The sequence below is a fragment of the Argopecten irradians genome, chromosome 2 (assembly GCF_041381155.1).
Source record: "Argopecten irradians isolate NY chromosome 2, Ai_NY, whole genome shotgun sequence".
Lineage (NCBI taxonomy): Eukaryota > Metazoa > Mollusca > Bivalvia > Pectinida > Pectinidae > Argopecten > Argopecten irradians.
The window spans coordinates 57021590-57037076 of record NC_091135.1 but is presented as its reverse complement, the minus strand read 5'-3'; the positions used below and the strand labels follow the sequence as shown (position 1 = coordinate 57037076).

General features: G+C 36.0%; 1 protein-coding gene and 1 long non-coding RNA gene across 5 annotated transcripts in view; one reads left to right on the top strand and one right to left on the bottom strand.

The window, feature by feature from the left end:
- LOC138316036 (ras-responsive element-binding protein 1-like) overlaps positions 1-5800 on the top strand; it is a 54624-nt gene extending 48824 nt beyond the window's left edge. For all 4 annotated transcript variants that reach the window (XM_069257510.1, XM_069257509.1, XM_069257511.1 and 1 more), the window contains 5 exons: positions 174-385; positions 635-1301; positions 1531-1674; positions 1917-2149; positions 3051-5800. In XM_069257510.1, coding sequence (XP_069113611.1) covers positions 174-385; positions 635-1301; positions 1531-1674; positions 1917-2149; positions 3051-3236 — 1442 coding nt within the window. In that variant the 3' untranslated portion in view covers positions 3237-5800. The remainder of the gene's footprint in view (positions 1-173; positions 386-634; positions 1302-1530; positions 1675-1916; positions 2150-3050) is intronic.
- A 141-nt stretch (positions 5801-5941) lies between these two features.
- Positions 5942-14678, bottom strand: LOC138316039 (uncharacterized). Its single transcript, XR_011207585.1, has 2 exons — positions 10112-14678; positions 5942-10069 (listed from the first exon to the last, which is right to left on the bottom strand). It is a non-coding gene; the product is annotated as an uncharacterized lncRNA (long non-coding RNA).
- Between the last annotated feature and the right edge of the window lie 809 nt (positions 14679-15487).

Sequence of the window (15487 nt, the reverse complement as noted above, 5' to 3'; positions counted from 1 at the left end):
ATTGAAGTTATTAACCATGCAAAAAACAAAGCATCTGCTTCCATGAAAATTTTTAATAGCATTTTAAAGATTGAGATATTAAATCTTCAATATGAACCAAAGTCATTATTTGTTGAAAAAAGCAGTGAATGTTTACGATGTCTAAATGAAATCTTGGTTGTTTATCAAAACAGGAAACCTTTTGAAGCACTATAAAGAACGCCATGTTGGCAGCAGTCTGCCGGAATCTCTGGTTGACCTTGACAAGGCTGTAACAACAGGACTAGCCACGACCTTGAGTGGAGAGGAGAGGTCACTAGCCAGGGATAAGGCACTAGGAATCACCAGAGATGATGTTCTAGAGAACAGCTCGTACGCAGCTGAGGAGCAGCTCAACCAATCAATGGTGAGATACGAGTCGTCTTGGTAACTAGAATAGCAGGATTTGGAAAGTTCTTATTGTGAAAAAATTATCAATGTCATGGTTAAATGAAAATAATGGATTAGAAATTTAAGTTGTGGCAGTAGATGAGCTAAACTCCTGTTATAAAAAAAAAGATTATTTCTGTCAAAAATTTCAGTTTTTCTCTGACCTGTGTCTCAAACACAGGCTTTGAAGAAAGTTGAAATAAAGTACATCTTGTGTATATTTTAGGAAAATGAACGCCCAGATGATCGCTTCATGTCTATCAACATGGACTCTGGCTGTAAATCTGAAAATGAGGATGAGGAAGATCTGGACCTGTCCACTGCTGGCATACCCTCCATGGAAGACATCAACAATTCCATCAACAATTCCATCAACAGTTCCATCAACAGTAGTCTCAACAGCTCTAAACAGTTCGCTGGCTCGGCTGAGCGACAGATTAACCCAGAGCGTGACAATTACAATGTTGACAAGATCACTGATTGCTGGAATTGTGGTGAGAAGTTTGTCTCGCGAAAATTGTTGGTGAGACATCTCAAAGAACACAACATTGATCTGCCTTTCAAGTGCTACCTTTGTGACGCATCGTACGACGTGCGCCTGGATTGCCTGATCCACCAAGAAAAGTTCCATGCCACTGACTGGGTAATCCTCAAGGATAAAAACAAGGTAGACGACATCGACTCATTCTCCCGCCATATGGACAAGGTTGTTGAGAACAATTGTAACAAAGTTGACCAAGGTGTAATACTAGAGATTCCTGGCCAGAGCGCTGACGACCCCAAGATGGAAGTCGTCTCTGCTGATTATATGCAGCGTAAAGTGTACTGCTCCCTGTGTCCTAAACGCTTCTGGTCGCTGCAGGATCTCCGGCGCCACATGCGGTCCCACACCGGTAAGTTGTCGTACCTCTACCTTCCACTGCTCTCAGAATTGCCCCGTTTTACTGATTCTCAAAGTCTTGAAATTAATTCACAATATGATAACCACACAAGACAACATTAAAGTTGAAGTGAAATAACTCTGATGTATGCTAAAATTCCAAACAGTATACCATAAATGATTGATGACTTCTATCTATTATTGAGGGGTTGATCAATAATGATGTGATAATTGTGTTGTAGGAGAGCGTCCCTTTGAGTGCGATATCTGTCAGAAACGATTCACACTGAAGCACAGTATGATGAGACATCGTAAGAAGCATATGGAGTCGGGCTCTCTCAGCCCGAGTGATGACGAGGATACTAATCCTACTGTAGATGACTTGTGTAAGTGTATAATCTAATTATCATCTAAGTTATCACTGGAAGTCCAGGTTTCAAGACGTTACTGTTAGTGTAGAATTAATTTGAAGTATACCAAAAATGTTCATTAGTATGGATCTTCTTTACTCTTTGAGTGTATTCAGGATAAATATCTTAAAATTCATATTGTGACTTTATTCTTGATTTTAAAATATTACCAGTTGTTGTTACAGTGATGATTGATTAATAGAAATAATCTTTTTCAGCACTAAAAATTAAGGGTCCACGCCTGCTACCTAAGCCGAGTCCAAATATGGTTGTGAAACAAACATCGATTCCCATCCAGTTGTCTCAGCCGCGGCCCATCAGACCTAATGCAAACATGGCTTCTATTCCCGTTATAGCCGCGATGCCCACCATGGCTACAATGTCAACCATGCCGACCATTCACCTGAGTAACACTTACAATTCAGTCAGCATCAGTGGGGACAAGGCCAAGGTAAGTCATAAATGTGTTGTAAGGTACTCGATTCTGTTGGTCTGGCCTAAGTAGCAGAACAGAACATTGATGCCTTTGAAAGTTTATTTGACCAGTTTCCCCCAATTTAAGTTATCTAAATATGACCCCCAATTGAGTGATCACAACAAAATGTGTTAATTTGTGCCCTAATGTTATTGTAGTATAGCTGTTAGGTCTTGATATCCATATGCAAAACAAAATTATCAGTTTGGAACCTGGATATGTTTATGCACTGTTTTTGTTTTGGTTGTCATTAACATCTGCGCAGTTTGTCATTACCTTACATTATTTGTCTAAACATTACATCATTTGTCTGTACACTACATCATTTGTCTATACACTACATCATTTGTCTATACACTACATTATATGTCTATACACTACATTATTTGTCATAACACTACATCATTTGTCTGTACACTACATCATTTGTCTATACACTACATCATTTGTCTATACACTACATTATTTGTCTATACATTACATCATTTGTCTATACACTACATTATTTGCCTATGCAATACATCATTTGTCTATACACTACATCATTTGTCTATACACTACATCATTTGTCTATACACTACATCATTTGTCTATATACTACATCATTTGTCTATACATTACATCATTTGTCTATACATACATTTGTCTATACACTACATCATTTGTCTATACATTACATTATTTGTCTATACACTACATCATTTGTCTATACACTACATCATTTGTCTATACACTACATCATTTGTCTATACACTACATCATTTGTCTATACACTACATCATTTGTCTATACACTACATCATTTGTCTATACACTACATCATTTGTCTATACACTACATCATTTGTCTATACACTACATCATTTGTCTGTGTTTAAGGAAGGGCAAGTCCAGGTGAATACTAATGGCAGCAGAACTCCTACTTTGGCCGCCTCTGTGACCGCGACCTTGGGAGAGAGTAAGGACAACGATATGTTACATAGTCTGCTCGGCGTCGAGATGGGATCTATTGACAGTATGCTGGACTCAGCTGACAGTGCGGCCAGGCTCCTGGGAGTCAACTAGACAACCCGGTACAGCAGACAGTGTGGCCAGGCTCCTGGGAGTCAACTTGACAACCCGGTACAGTAGACAGTGTGGCCAGGCTCCTGGGAGTCAACTAGACAACCCGGTACAGTAGACAGTGTGGGCAGGCTCCTGGGAGTCAACTAGACACCCGGTACAGTAGACAGTGTGGCCAGGCTCCTGGGAGTCAACTAGACAACCCGGTACAGTAGACAGTGTGGGCAGGCTCCTGGGAGTCAACTAGACACCCGGTACAGTAGACAGTGTGGCCAGGCTCCTGGGAGTCAACTAGACAACCCGGTAGGGTAGACAGTGTGGCCAGGCTCCTGGGAGTCAACTAGGCAACCCGTTACCTTCGATAGCATGCTGGACTTGGCTGAAAATCTAATATGCTCCAAGAGGTTCTATGCAGAGGCAATCCGTCCAGTGATGACTTCAAATGATGACAATAATATAATCTAAACTAAATCACATGGACCAAATCAACTAGCAAAATAATAACTGTAATGACAATTTCAGTCAACATGAAGATACAACAAAAAACACAATCAATAGAAGAAGGATGTGTAGACAATGCTAGCTAGAGCTTCCTGATCTGTGATGAGTAAAGTACTATTGTGTAATGTGTCTCGGGGTACGTAACAAACTGATAAATCATGGGGACCTTGGGTTTGAATATCTCACCAGAATCCTGCGAGGTTTGACTATAATGTATAGCCTGCAAGCCGTAATTGCTGAGTGTAAGATTTTGTAGATATAAGGCAGAGGCTGTGTCAGACCTGCTGGATTTAGTGGGAGGCCACGAGATACAGAGGCATTTAGGGGTACTCAAGTTTGTGATTTTCACTATGTTTGGTGTATCTGTATAGATGGAACAACAGTAATTATTTAATGTGACAAATTAGGTGGATGAAATACAGTATTGAACAGAATAAAGTAAGAGGCTCAATGAAAGATTTTTTTTACTGTATATGTATGGGGAAGTGGACTGCTGTTGTGAATGTTATTTTTAAAGATCTTCAGGTTTGAAGTGTGGTTTAATCCTGTTAATTCTGTTTTTAATGGAAATCTGTAGTGGTGTGTAACATTAGAAGTGTGATTCTTGTGATACAAGGGAAGTAACGAGGTTAATAGGACCAGCTAAATGGTCATTAGTTTTATATACATGTGATGTCAAACCAACAGCATTATTGCTAAATATGTAAATGTGTTCATGTGCTTTGTTAAACCTGTTTGACAATACTGATTATATTTAGTGTATATAAAAAAATGCAATTTTTGTACATATTTATATGGAGATTTTGTACATATTGTGATATTATCACATTTGGCTGATTTGTATATAGACATTCCACATTCTGTGTGAATCAGATGTGAAGGAGATCAAACTTTGATTTTTTAAACTGGTCTAGGGACCACGAAACATAAGGGAGAGGCCATATGTAAGGACAGATTGATCTACTTATTTATGATTTATTTATTGATGAATTTCTTTGTGTGCCACATTGATTTAGCAATATCCCAAGTGTTCAGTCCAAGGGAGACAATTCATACTGGGTTACATGATGTCAAAATCAAATGCACTACATATCTTTCTGTGATCATCATTTGAAGAACTCTTGACATTTAAATGGTTTTCTCAGTCGTACAATTATGTTCTGTTGAATATTTTGGGATTTTTTTATTGTACTTTTTTTTTGTATCACTATTTCAAGTATTTACCAAACTAACCTAGTCTCTTTGTTCAGATCTGTATAATATTTATATTAAATTTATTTATAATTTTTATTAGGATCACCATGTTCAACTTTCACCTAGAGCTGTAGTTTGTTTTAGTCAATGTTTTATTATTTTCTGTGTTAGATATCAAATTATAATTTAGAATCCTTAAAATTTGATTAACTTTTGACATCTTTATGTGTAGACTGAATAAATCAGTTCTTTCAGAAAACGTTGATTCAAAATAGATTATTGGCCGTTAGATTGCTCAAGTGTAGCCTCATTTTCATTATCATATTTTAAATTATTTTACTTCATTTCACATTCCAGGATATACATATCTAGATATTTATCAATTGTTAACAGTTTAGCTTTTAAGGAATTTATGTTTAACCAATCAAAACTTGGTGTGAATGACTGATGTTGTGTGCACGCTGACCACAGGCCTCGGATGAATTTTTCCAATCGACTTGTTCTCACAAGAGAATTAATACCTTGATACATTCCTCTTAACCTCTGTGTGAAATATTATGTGATATCAAGCAATTTGTGATTGAAATTTGAAAAACTTCAATTTTTGCAGAAATCAAACAGCAATTGGTGATTGAAATTTGAAAAACTTTAATTTAACAGAAATCTACATTAATAATATACTTAACTTCAAGATGAATAACTCATTTTGCTCATTGTTTCAACTAAAACTTTTGTTGTACCTGACCTCCAAAGTAACCTATTAATCTAATCAAAGTTTTTGGTCAGGGGAGATCATTCATAATGCCGATTGATAAAAGTATAATTATCTAATACTAAGTATCACAGATGTTACATGCTCAATAACTAGATATCTCATGCACAGAGGACCCTAGGATTTTCCTGTCTCAGATTTTAAAAGCTTTAGTGTAATACAGACAATACTGAAACATATGTCTCAAATGATAGGCTCAAGTACAGCTCCAATACATTTAACAACGACAAAAACATTCCAGCGTTATTTTTCTTTCTTTTTTCATATTTCAGGTTTGTTCAATTTTGTAAAAAGAAATGGCTGTATGTGTATATTTTATATATATTTCATTGTTATAAATTTGCATTCCAGAAGACAAAGATCTTTCAAATAGATTTTCTATTGAAATGTTAATAAACATTTCAGATTTTCACTGTGGGATAAGCTGAGATATATTTTTAAACCCCTATTTTCAGAGGATTGTGTACATGCTGCTTGTATTTATTTTATTGTTTTATACTGTGTGTTTTTCACAAGTGATGGCTTATTTCTTCTGGTGTTGAAATAAACATCTCATCAAAACTAAAAAAAAAAAATGTTTGGTTTTCTATTGTTTTTGATGTGGATTATCTTCTGTTGTCCAACTTTCACCATCTGAAGAATGGAACCAATTTTGTTAAAACTTTGGATCTAGATTTCTGAAACCATTACACATATAAATACAAGAGGAACAATTTCTTGCTTCAATAGCCATGATTTTATTCAAACAAAATGCTTGAATGTTTGCATAAAATACATTTTAGATATTGACTAGGCTCACAATATCGGACCAAAGGTTGCCATATTGGTTCAAATAATTGACCTTGAACTGCTTTATCGAATTGAACCACTTGCAAGGTTTCCAGGATAATGTATTATATCTTAACCAGAGAGATCTTGGCGCCCACCAAAGAATTATCTTTGTCTGACAATGGAAAGGGGGACCATTTCCCTGCTTTTCAAACTTTTTCCAACATACTACATTTAAATTTGAGACAGATCGCTTCAGTTCTTAAAATAGCAGATATAGCAGTAACAAACTTCAACTAGAAATTGTCATAGACAATTTGGCGGGCTTTTCACTATATGTAGTTTACAATACCGTCATTGCCAGGTAAGTTAAGAACTAGGTAATGCATGGGTTTTGAAGTTGTAACCAATAAATGACCTTGACTTTCAGCCCTGAATAAAAGTGTTTTAGTGAAGATCTGCATGAAGTTTGATCAGCCGAAGAGAACTCTCATCTTAATCCAATTCATATTTCCAAATTCGTTCGAGCAAATGATAACGAGATCGAATGCGCCTTAACATCATCTGACTTGCGGTGTTGTTAAGTATATATACCCCGGTATGTATATTTAAACTCTGGACACCTGTGACCTTGAACGTATGAAGACTCTTGTCATTTTGGTTATTGTTGAGTCATTTAAAGATTTGAACATATTTGACTCATGTGACCTTGAATATGGGTCAAGGTCATTCCTAGTAATCTGACTTTATAGCCCATCCCCTGGACATCTTATATATGAAATATGAAGATCCTAGACCTTACAGAACTTCAGGAGAAAAGTTTTCAAGTTTATTGTTAAAAACAGGAACTTTAACATTTGACCCTTACCGAAAACCGGAAGCTGCCATTTTTTGTAATAACATGTAGAGAGAAAAAGTTTACGCTTAAGATTATCTGCAAACAATATTATTGGATGAAATCTGTGAAAAGAACTGTTAGTGAGTTATAAGCATTTTTAAATTTTAAGATATGACGTCATAGCGGCCATTTTGTTTTTTTTTGATGAAGATGAAAATCATATCAAACGTTAGAGCACATTAGAGGGGTCTTTTCTATAGCAATTGCAGACTATATTAGTCATTCAGTTCGACAATATATAATGTTAAACATTTTGGCGGGAATTTAGCAAAGATCAAAGGAATGTTCAAAATGGCATACAGCATTAACCGGAAGTGCTACCGAAAAATAAAAGACACCAAATTCATCAGAATGACATTCTGCATCGATATGTAAAAAGAAATTTCGCAAAATCAAAAAAATAAAAATTTGTGAACTTTGACCTCATAGCGAACTTTTTTGTTTGAGCTTTGACCTAATTGCTGTAACTGAATAAAAGTTAGTCTTTTATACGATCTACATAAAACATCAAAAATATTTGCTGTATCTTAAACGGTTTTTGAGGTATGGCTGTTTTAAACTTTTTAGGTATGACGTCATGGCGGCCATCTTGGATTTTTGACCTACTTAAAAATGTTGCGGTCACCCCTTCAACTCATGCCATACAATATAACAATAAGGCCATTGGCATACCTCTTACCATTTTAAAGATCTTTTGGACACAAAAAAAAGTGTAGAATAATAATAATAATAAAAAACAGAACAAAAACAATAGGTCTTTTCACCACATGGTGAAAAGCCCTAATTATAAAATCCAAGATAGAGCCAGTTGGCCATCTTGTTGATCGATCAGTCCCAAAAGGCACAACTAGGGCCCAAGGGGAACCTACGTCTGGAATTCAAGAGAGATCCCTTCAGTAATTTCTGAGATATAGCGGTAACTATCAAAATCCAAGATAGCGGCTGGTAGTCAATCTTTTTGACCGATCGGTCCCAAAGGGCAATATGCACAACGAGGGTCCTGGGAGAACCTACATATAAAGTTTGGGAATTATCTATTTGGTAATTTCTGAGAAATAGCGATAACAAACTTTAACATTCAAAATCTAAGATGGCTGCCATGTGGCCATCTTATTGACCAATCGCTCCCAAAATGCATTATGCACATCTAAGCCCCTAGGGGAGCATACAGATGAAATTTGAGAAAAATCCCTTCCATACTTTATGAGAAATAGCGATAACAAATAACTATCAAAATCCAAGATTGCTGCCTGGTGGCCATCTTGTGGACTGATTGGTACCAAAATGCAATGTGCACAAATAGGACCCTAGGGTAACCTACATATGAAATTTTAGAAAGATCCTATTAGTACTTTGTGAAATAGCAATATAACAAAACATTAACTATCAAATTCAAAGATGGCTGCCTGGCGGCCATCTTGTTGACTGATCTTACCAAAACGCAATATGCACAACTAGGGCCCTAGAGGAACCATCATATGAAATTTGAGAATGATCCCTTCAGTATTTTATGAGAAATAGCGATAACAAACTTTAACTATCAAAATCCAAGATGGTTGCCTGGTGGCCATCTTGTTGACGGATTGGTACCAAAATGCAATATGCACAAATAGGACCCTAGGGTAACCTACATATGAAATTTTAGAAAGATCCTTTTAGTACTTTGTGAAATAGCGATGTAACAAAACATTAACTATCAAATTCAAAGATGGCTGCCTGGCGGCCATCTTGTTGACCGGTCTTACCAAAACGCAATATGCACAACTAGGGCCCTAGCTAGGGGAACCATCATATGAAATTTGAGAATGATCCCTTCAGTATTTTATGAGAAATAGCGATAACAAACTTTAACTATCACAATCCAAGATGGTTGCCTGGTGGCCATCTTGTTGACGGATTTGTCAAAAAATGCAACATGCATAACTAGGGGAGCCTATATATGAAATTTGAGATAGATCCCTTAAGCACGTTTTGAGAAATAGCGATAACAAGAACTGTTAACGGACCGAAGGACGGACAACGGACCACAGAGGAAAAGCAATTTGAATAGCCCACCATCTGATGATGGTGGGCTAAAAATAAATGACACAATTCAAGAAGTCAAAGATAAATGAGATTGGATGAAGAGATACAAATTCATGCTTAAAAAGTTACAGTAGTCCAATATTTGTGATCGAAAAGCAAAGACCTTTCACTTATAATTATGATAAGAAAGCAGCATAGAATTGCATGAGTGTTCCTTAATTAAATTCAAAGACAATGAATGTTATTACTAAAGTTAAGGAATTTTGATGAAATGGGCACCTGTTATACCTCAGCAGTATCTAAATTAACTGTTTGGTTGTCAATGATGAGAACTTGTATATTCCTTATATGTCGACAAGTGTAATTTGGGAGGATTCGTATTTATCAAAGTGTCTTGTCGTGCTAAACCTCCAACATTGAATATTGGGAAGATATACAATTAATTTTCAACAACCGAGTTAAAAGACACACCAGTTTGTCATAAAATAATATTTCTTTATTGAAAATCTAAAAATTTAACAGAAAAGTGTAAAAATCATGTCTTTTACAAAAATGAAGAAACTACACATAGATAATTTCTAGTTACATTTACATAAAGTTACATTTGAATCACAAACATTTCATATATAACATGGGCCAACAAGGAGACCAAAGTCAAAGCTTTGTATAGATCATAGCCTGGCCAAGGAGACCAATGTCAAGCTTTGTATAGATCATAGCCTGGCCAAGAAGGAGACCAATGTCAAGCTTTGTATAGATCATAGCCTGGGCCAACAAGGTATACAAAATTGTTTTCTGCTGTTTGATTTTTTGGTACTTCTCACAACATTCCTGCAGTATTAATTTTGTAAAGTAATACTAGTGAAATCAATAACAATAACTCGGCTTAGATGGAACCACAACAAAGACCAACAATATCATAATACAGCTACTCTTCGATTTCCAATGGAATTGGAGTTTTCTTTCCTTATTTGAACAATTCCAGAAATCAGACAATGTGTCTTGAAAACAGACATCCAAGTTGGCTACTAATTGGAGTTATAATGGTTGAAAAACATTTCTTAAAGAATCTGAGGATCAACCAGAGTTGTCTATCTTAACCTCAATGTAACATGAGACACCGAAATACTACATTCAATATAACAAATAGTATAGCATTATCAGAAAGAAATTCTACAGGGATCTTTTGTCAATAATTCATTTTTAGCTCGCCTATTCAAAGAATAGGGGGAGCTAATATTGTCACCTCGGTGTCGGCGTCTGCGTCAGCGTTGGCGTCCCATTTCACGTTAAAGTTTTTGAGCAAGTTTCTGTTTCGTCAATTGTTTAAGCTTAAGTCATCATAAATATTTATGATTTTATTTTCCTAATGTGTATGGATGCTGAACGTGATAATACAACCAATTTGGGGCTCTTTAGGGGATTTTTGAGTCTGTTAATTTGTCATATTTCCATGTTTAAATAGTAAATACTTGAACATCAACTTCTTCTGAATAGGCGAGCTTTGCTGTTCTCCAACAGCTCTTGTTGGTTTTTAAGGGAGAAATGATTGAAGTGGCAAAAATATTCCATTTTTAAATTCAAATGGCTAAAAATCCTGTTGAATGGAAACAATAGCAAATTTTCACATCCTATACAACTACATTTATTGACCCTATCAATCTCCAAACTGAACACATGCAAAAGAATACAAAGTGAGAGAAGTTTAAGTTGAATTCCTTCAGTACTTCATTAGCAACCTTCAGATGTCAAAATAGAAGGTGTCTACCTGTTCGTTATTCCTTCTTTCTTGCATAATAAGGATAACTATAGACGGACCAATAGGAACTTACACATGATATTCCAGGCAGACCAAGTGCCCAGTGATACATAAATAGTGTATTATTGATAGAAAAACTTTACAACAAGCACTGTCATAGAAACATAAATATATATCTGAATACACAACATTATAGTCTATCTTTACCATCTAATTCACAGGATAATATTCTACATATAAGAACATCTTGAGCAGGTTCTATCATAAACAAGAGGCCCAGAGGGCCTGTATCACTCGCCTGGTTTGTAATGCCAAGTAATGTTCTGAATACAGGTTCATTGTTCCTTTTCTGAAAGAATTTAAATATTTACCTCTAACTCTAACTTCCCTATTGGGCCCCACTCATTCTGCTCCAAGGGGTCAAAGCCAAAATTTATACAAACTCTGTTCCCCTTCCCCAGAGAATGTTTCTGGTCATCTTTGGTTACAATCCATGCAGAACTCTATGACTAGTAGCGATTTAATGGATTTACCCCAATTCTCTCCTATTAAGCCCCCCCTCTCCTGTGCCCGGGGATCAGAGCCAAAATTTATACAAACTCTGTTTCCCTTCCCCCAAGGATGTTTCTGGCCAAATTTGGTTACAATCCATGCAGAACTCTATGACTGGTAGCGATTTAAAGGATTTACCTCTATTTCCCCAAATGGGCCCCGCCCCTCCTGCCTCCTGCCCCCGGGGAGTCAGAGCCAAAATTTATACACACTCTGTTCCTTTTCTCCAAAGGATGTTTCTGGCCAAATTTGGTAACAATCCATGAACAACTCTATGACTAGTAGCGATTTAAAGGATTTACCGTAAAAACTTGTATAACTTGTGCACCAGTGTACTTTGCGCAGGTACTTTTTGGTGCTGAAAATGCTGAAAAAAATCCGCTATCGGTATATTTTACGCATCAAAAAATTCTGGGAAAAACAATGTCCACGGAGCCAAAAAATTGATGTGAGTGTCAATTTCATTGCAAAACATTCCCATTAAATGCTTGACAACTTGCACAATCAAATGTTGTATTTAGATGAAATAATTTACCTCTATTTCCATATTGGGCCCCACCCCTCCTGCCCCCGGGGGGTCAGAGCCTAAATTCATACAAACTCTATTCCCCTTCCCCATTCTCCCTAGGATGTTTCTGGCACAAAATTGGTTAAAATCCATGCAGAGCTCGATCACTAGTAGCGTTTTAAAGGAAATGTTGACGTACGCACGACGATGCCGAGCAATGACATAAAATCATGGGCCCTTCAGGCCAGGTGAGCTAAAAATAGTATACATAATCAATATATGTGTTGATTGGTTGTTAAGATGTCATGTGTGTAGGGGTACCAGTGGGGAAATTACTACACAAAAATTATTATTATATTAACCAAGAGAAATGTTTTTCTTTTTGTTAACATTGTGGGGAGTGTGCAGAGGATCTATATATGGGTCATTCTCAAAAAAGTAGACAAATGCTGTCCGATCGACTTTTGCATGAAATCTTAAAATATTAAACATGCCATTAGACATGAATCTTCATTTAAAGTTTAATAAGATACTAACATAAATAAAATAATTTACTCCGAGATTTTAATTTTAATAAAAATATATTTTTGATAAGTTTGGAATGTTGCATTTGTTAAAAAATCTCTGTCCATCAACATTATTTTATTTTTAATCCTGGTTATATGATATTTTCTAAATGTAATATATTTCAAAACTGTATGGGATTTTGGAGATATATAGTTCCTCCAAATAAATACATAACAGAAGAAAAAAAAGATTATGGAAAAAATATTGAAAATAAAGATAATTTACCCGTCCACTTTATCATGTCCCTGATGTTACCAATGTAGTAACATGGTAAATAATATTTAATGAATACTCCCTCAGCAAAAACAGATTCACTTTCAGTTACTTCTACTTCCTGTTAAGTAGATCCCGTCATCTGCATTTGAAATGTGTTTTTGGTTTCTCGGCTAACATAACATAGGTAAGTGCTCACTACTTCATAACTTTTTAGTCGGTCAATGATGTTACTAAGATTCTGATTAAATGATCTGCCAGATTTTTAAAAAAAACTCACTTGTTCATTGCTGGAATGAAAATACATAAATCTATCCATTTGATTAGTACAGAAAAGGATCAACCATTTATTTGACATTGCAGAATTTATAAGAATAGGTCCTTGCTGTTACTGTCTCCACTGTTACCTTGGAAAAAAGTAACAGGAGGGACATAGAATGGTAACATCATGGAGAATATGGTGTTATGATTTAATGTTTGGTTTTAATAGTAAACAAAATCTGTAAAATATATATGCATTATGCTCCATCAATATAAATCAATCAATTTTTTGTGAAAAATTTATTACTGTTTGGTAAAATAAACACTTCAAGATGTTTGGGTGTAGGGTAAAAAGTAACATGAGGGACACAATATGTAACATCATTTACATAAATGGTTTAGTTGACTTATTATTGCACATGTGTTGCATATTTGTAAATTTACTGAGATAAAGGCAATCTCTCACAATATTTCTGAAATATTTTCTGAGTCTTTAAATCAATTTTTAATAAAATGGAATGCATTATACATTGTATTAAGATTTACTTCTCAAGGTAACATCAAGGACACAAACAGATAATAATTTCATATTTGACACACCAAGACATGACTTGAATCCTCTTTTAATGCAGTTTTATTGAAATCCATGCCCTACAATTTGTTAATGCTTTTCACATGTTACATAAGTGGTATGTCAATTAAATTTCTTATCCCTAATGTTATGTCTGTGAACATTAATGTATCAATAGTTATATCTTTGATTTTGTAGACCATTTGTACATTTATAGTTTTAGTATGTTGCAACATTATAAACTGTAATTGTTGTTTGAGGTCAGATGAGAATGGCACTGACAGCTGAAAAGCAAAAATGATACAAAGAGACAGGGACTCAATACAACTTAAAGCAAAATTTACACAGATTATTGAAACCCCGGGTACAGAGGATACCTTAAGTAGCAAACATACTGTAGAGATCAACAAAGAACGACATGAGGGTTCACTGGGTTCCAAACCATTTTCTTCCACTGCTCCAACCAGAAAACAAAATTGACTCATCTGCTGATATGTTGGGAGATGGTAAAAATGCAGACAAGAAGAGGTGGAAATGAGAATGGAGGGGAAGCAGTTGTAAATGATAGCAACAATCAGATTGAGGAAAAGCAAGATGAAGGAGAAACAAATGGTGATGTCAGGGACGATGAGATTGAAGAAGAGAAAGATGAAAGAGATAGAGGAGGGAGAAGCAAATATTGTTACTGGGGACAATCAGATGGAGCGAAAGGAAAATGAAGGAGAAGCAAATGTTGTTACTGCATGGGGACAATCAGATGGAGCGAAAGGAAAATGAAGGAGAAGCAAATGTTGTTACTGCATGGGGACAATCAGATGGAGCGAAAGGAAAATGAAGGAGAAGCAAATGTTGTTACTGCATGCAATCAGATGGAGCGAAAGGAAAATGAAGGAGAAGCAAATGTTGTTACTGCATGAACAATGGGAGCGAAAGGAAAATGAAGGAGAAGCAAAGTTGTTACTGCGTAGGGACAATCAGATGGAGCGAAAGGAAAATGAAGGAGAAGCAAATGTTGTTACTGCGTGGGGACAATCAGATGGAGCGAAAGGAAAATGAAGGAGAAGCACATGTTTTTGTAGGGGATGATCCCCTTGAAGATAGAGAGAGTAGGGAGAAGCAAATGTTGTTATAGGGGATGATCCCATGTAAAAGAAAGATGAAGAGGGAATAACTGTCTCTTTTTGGTCTAAAAATTCAGAGATAAGTGTTGGTATCTGCATGAAAATTATTTAAATATACTTGCAGTTATTCCAGAACCTACTCAAAAGGAGGGTTCTGTAGCACACTTTAAGGTAAACCCAAAAATCTAGAAAGAATTAGGTAGCATTGACTGAGAATTTTGATCTCATGCCTTCCCCAATGATGTTTTCACAACAAATATGGATGAAATCCATTCAAGGATGAAGGAGGAGTAGGATTTTAAAGCTTAAATTTAGAAAATTTTCCTATTTTGGAGCCCCACCCCTCTGCCCCTAGGGGTCACCAGGCTCATTTATATAAAATATGATTGTCCTTCCCCAACGATGTTTCACACCAAATATGTTTGAAATCCCCCATCCAAGGATGAAGGAGAAGTAGGATTTTAAAGCTAAAATTAAGAAAATTTGCCCTTTCGGGGCCCCACCCCTCAGCCCCTAGGGTGCAGACCAGGCTCATTATACACAA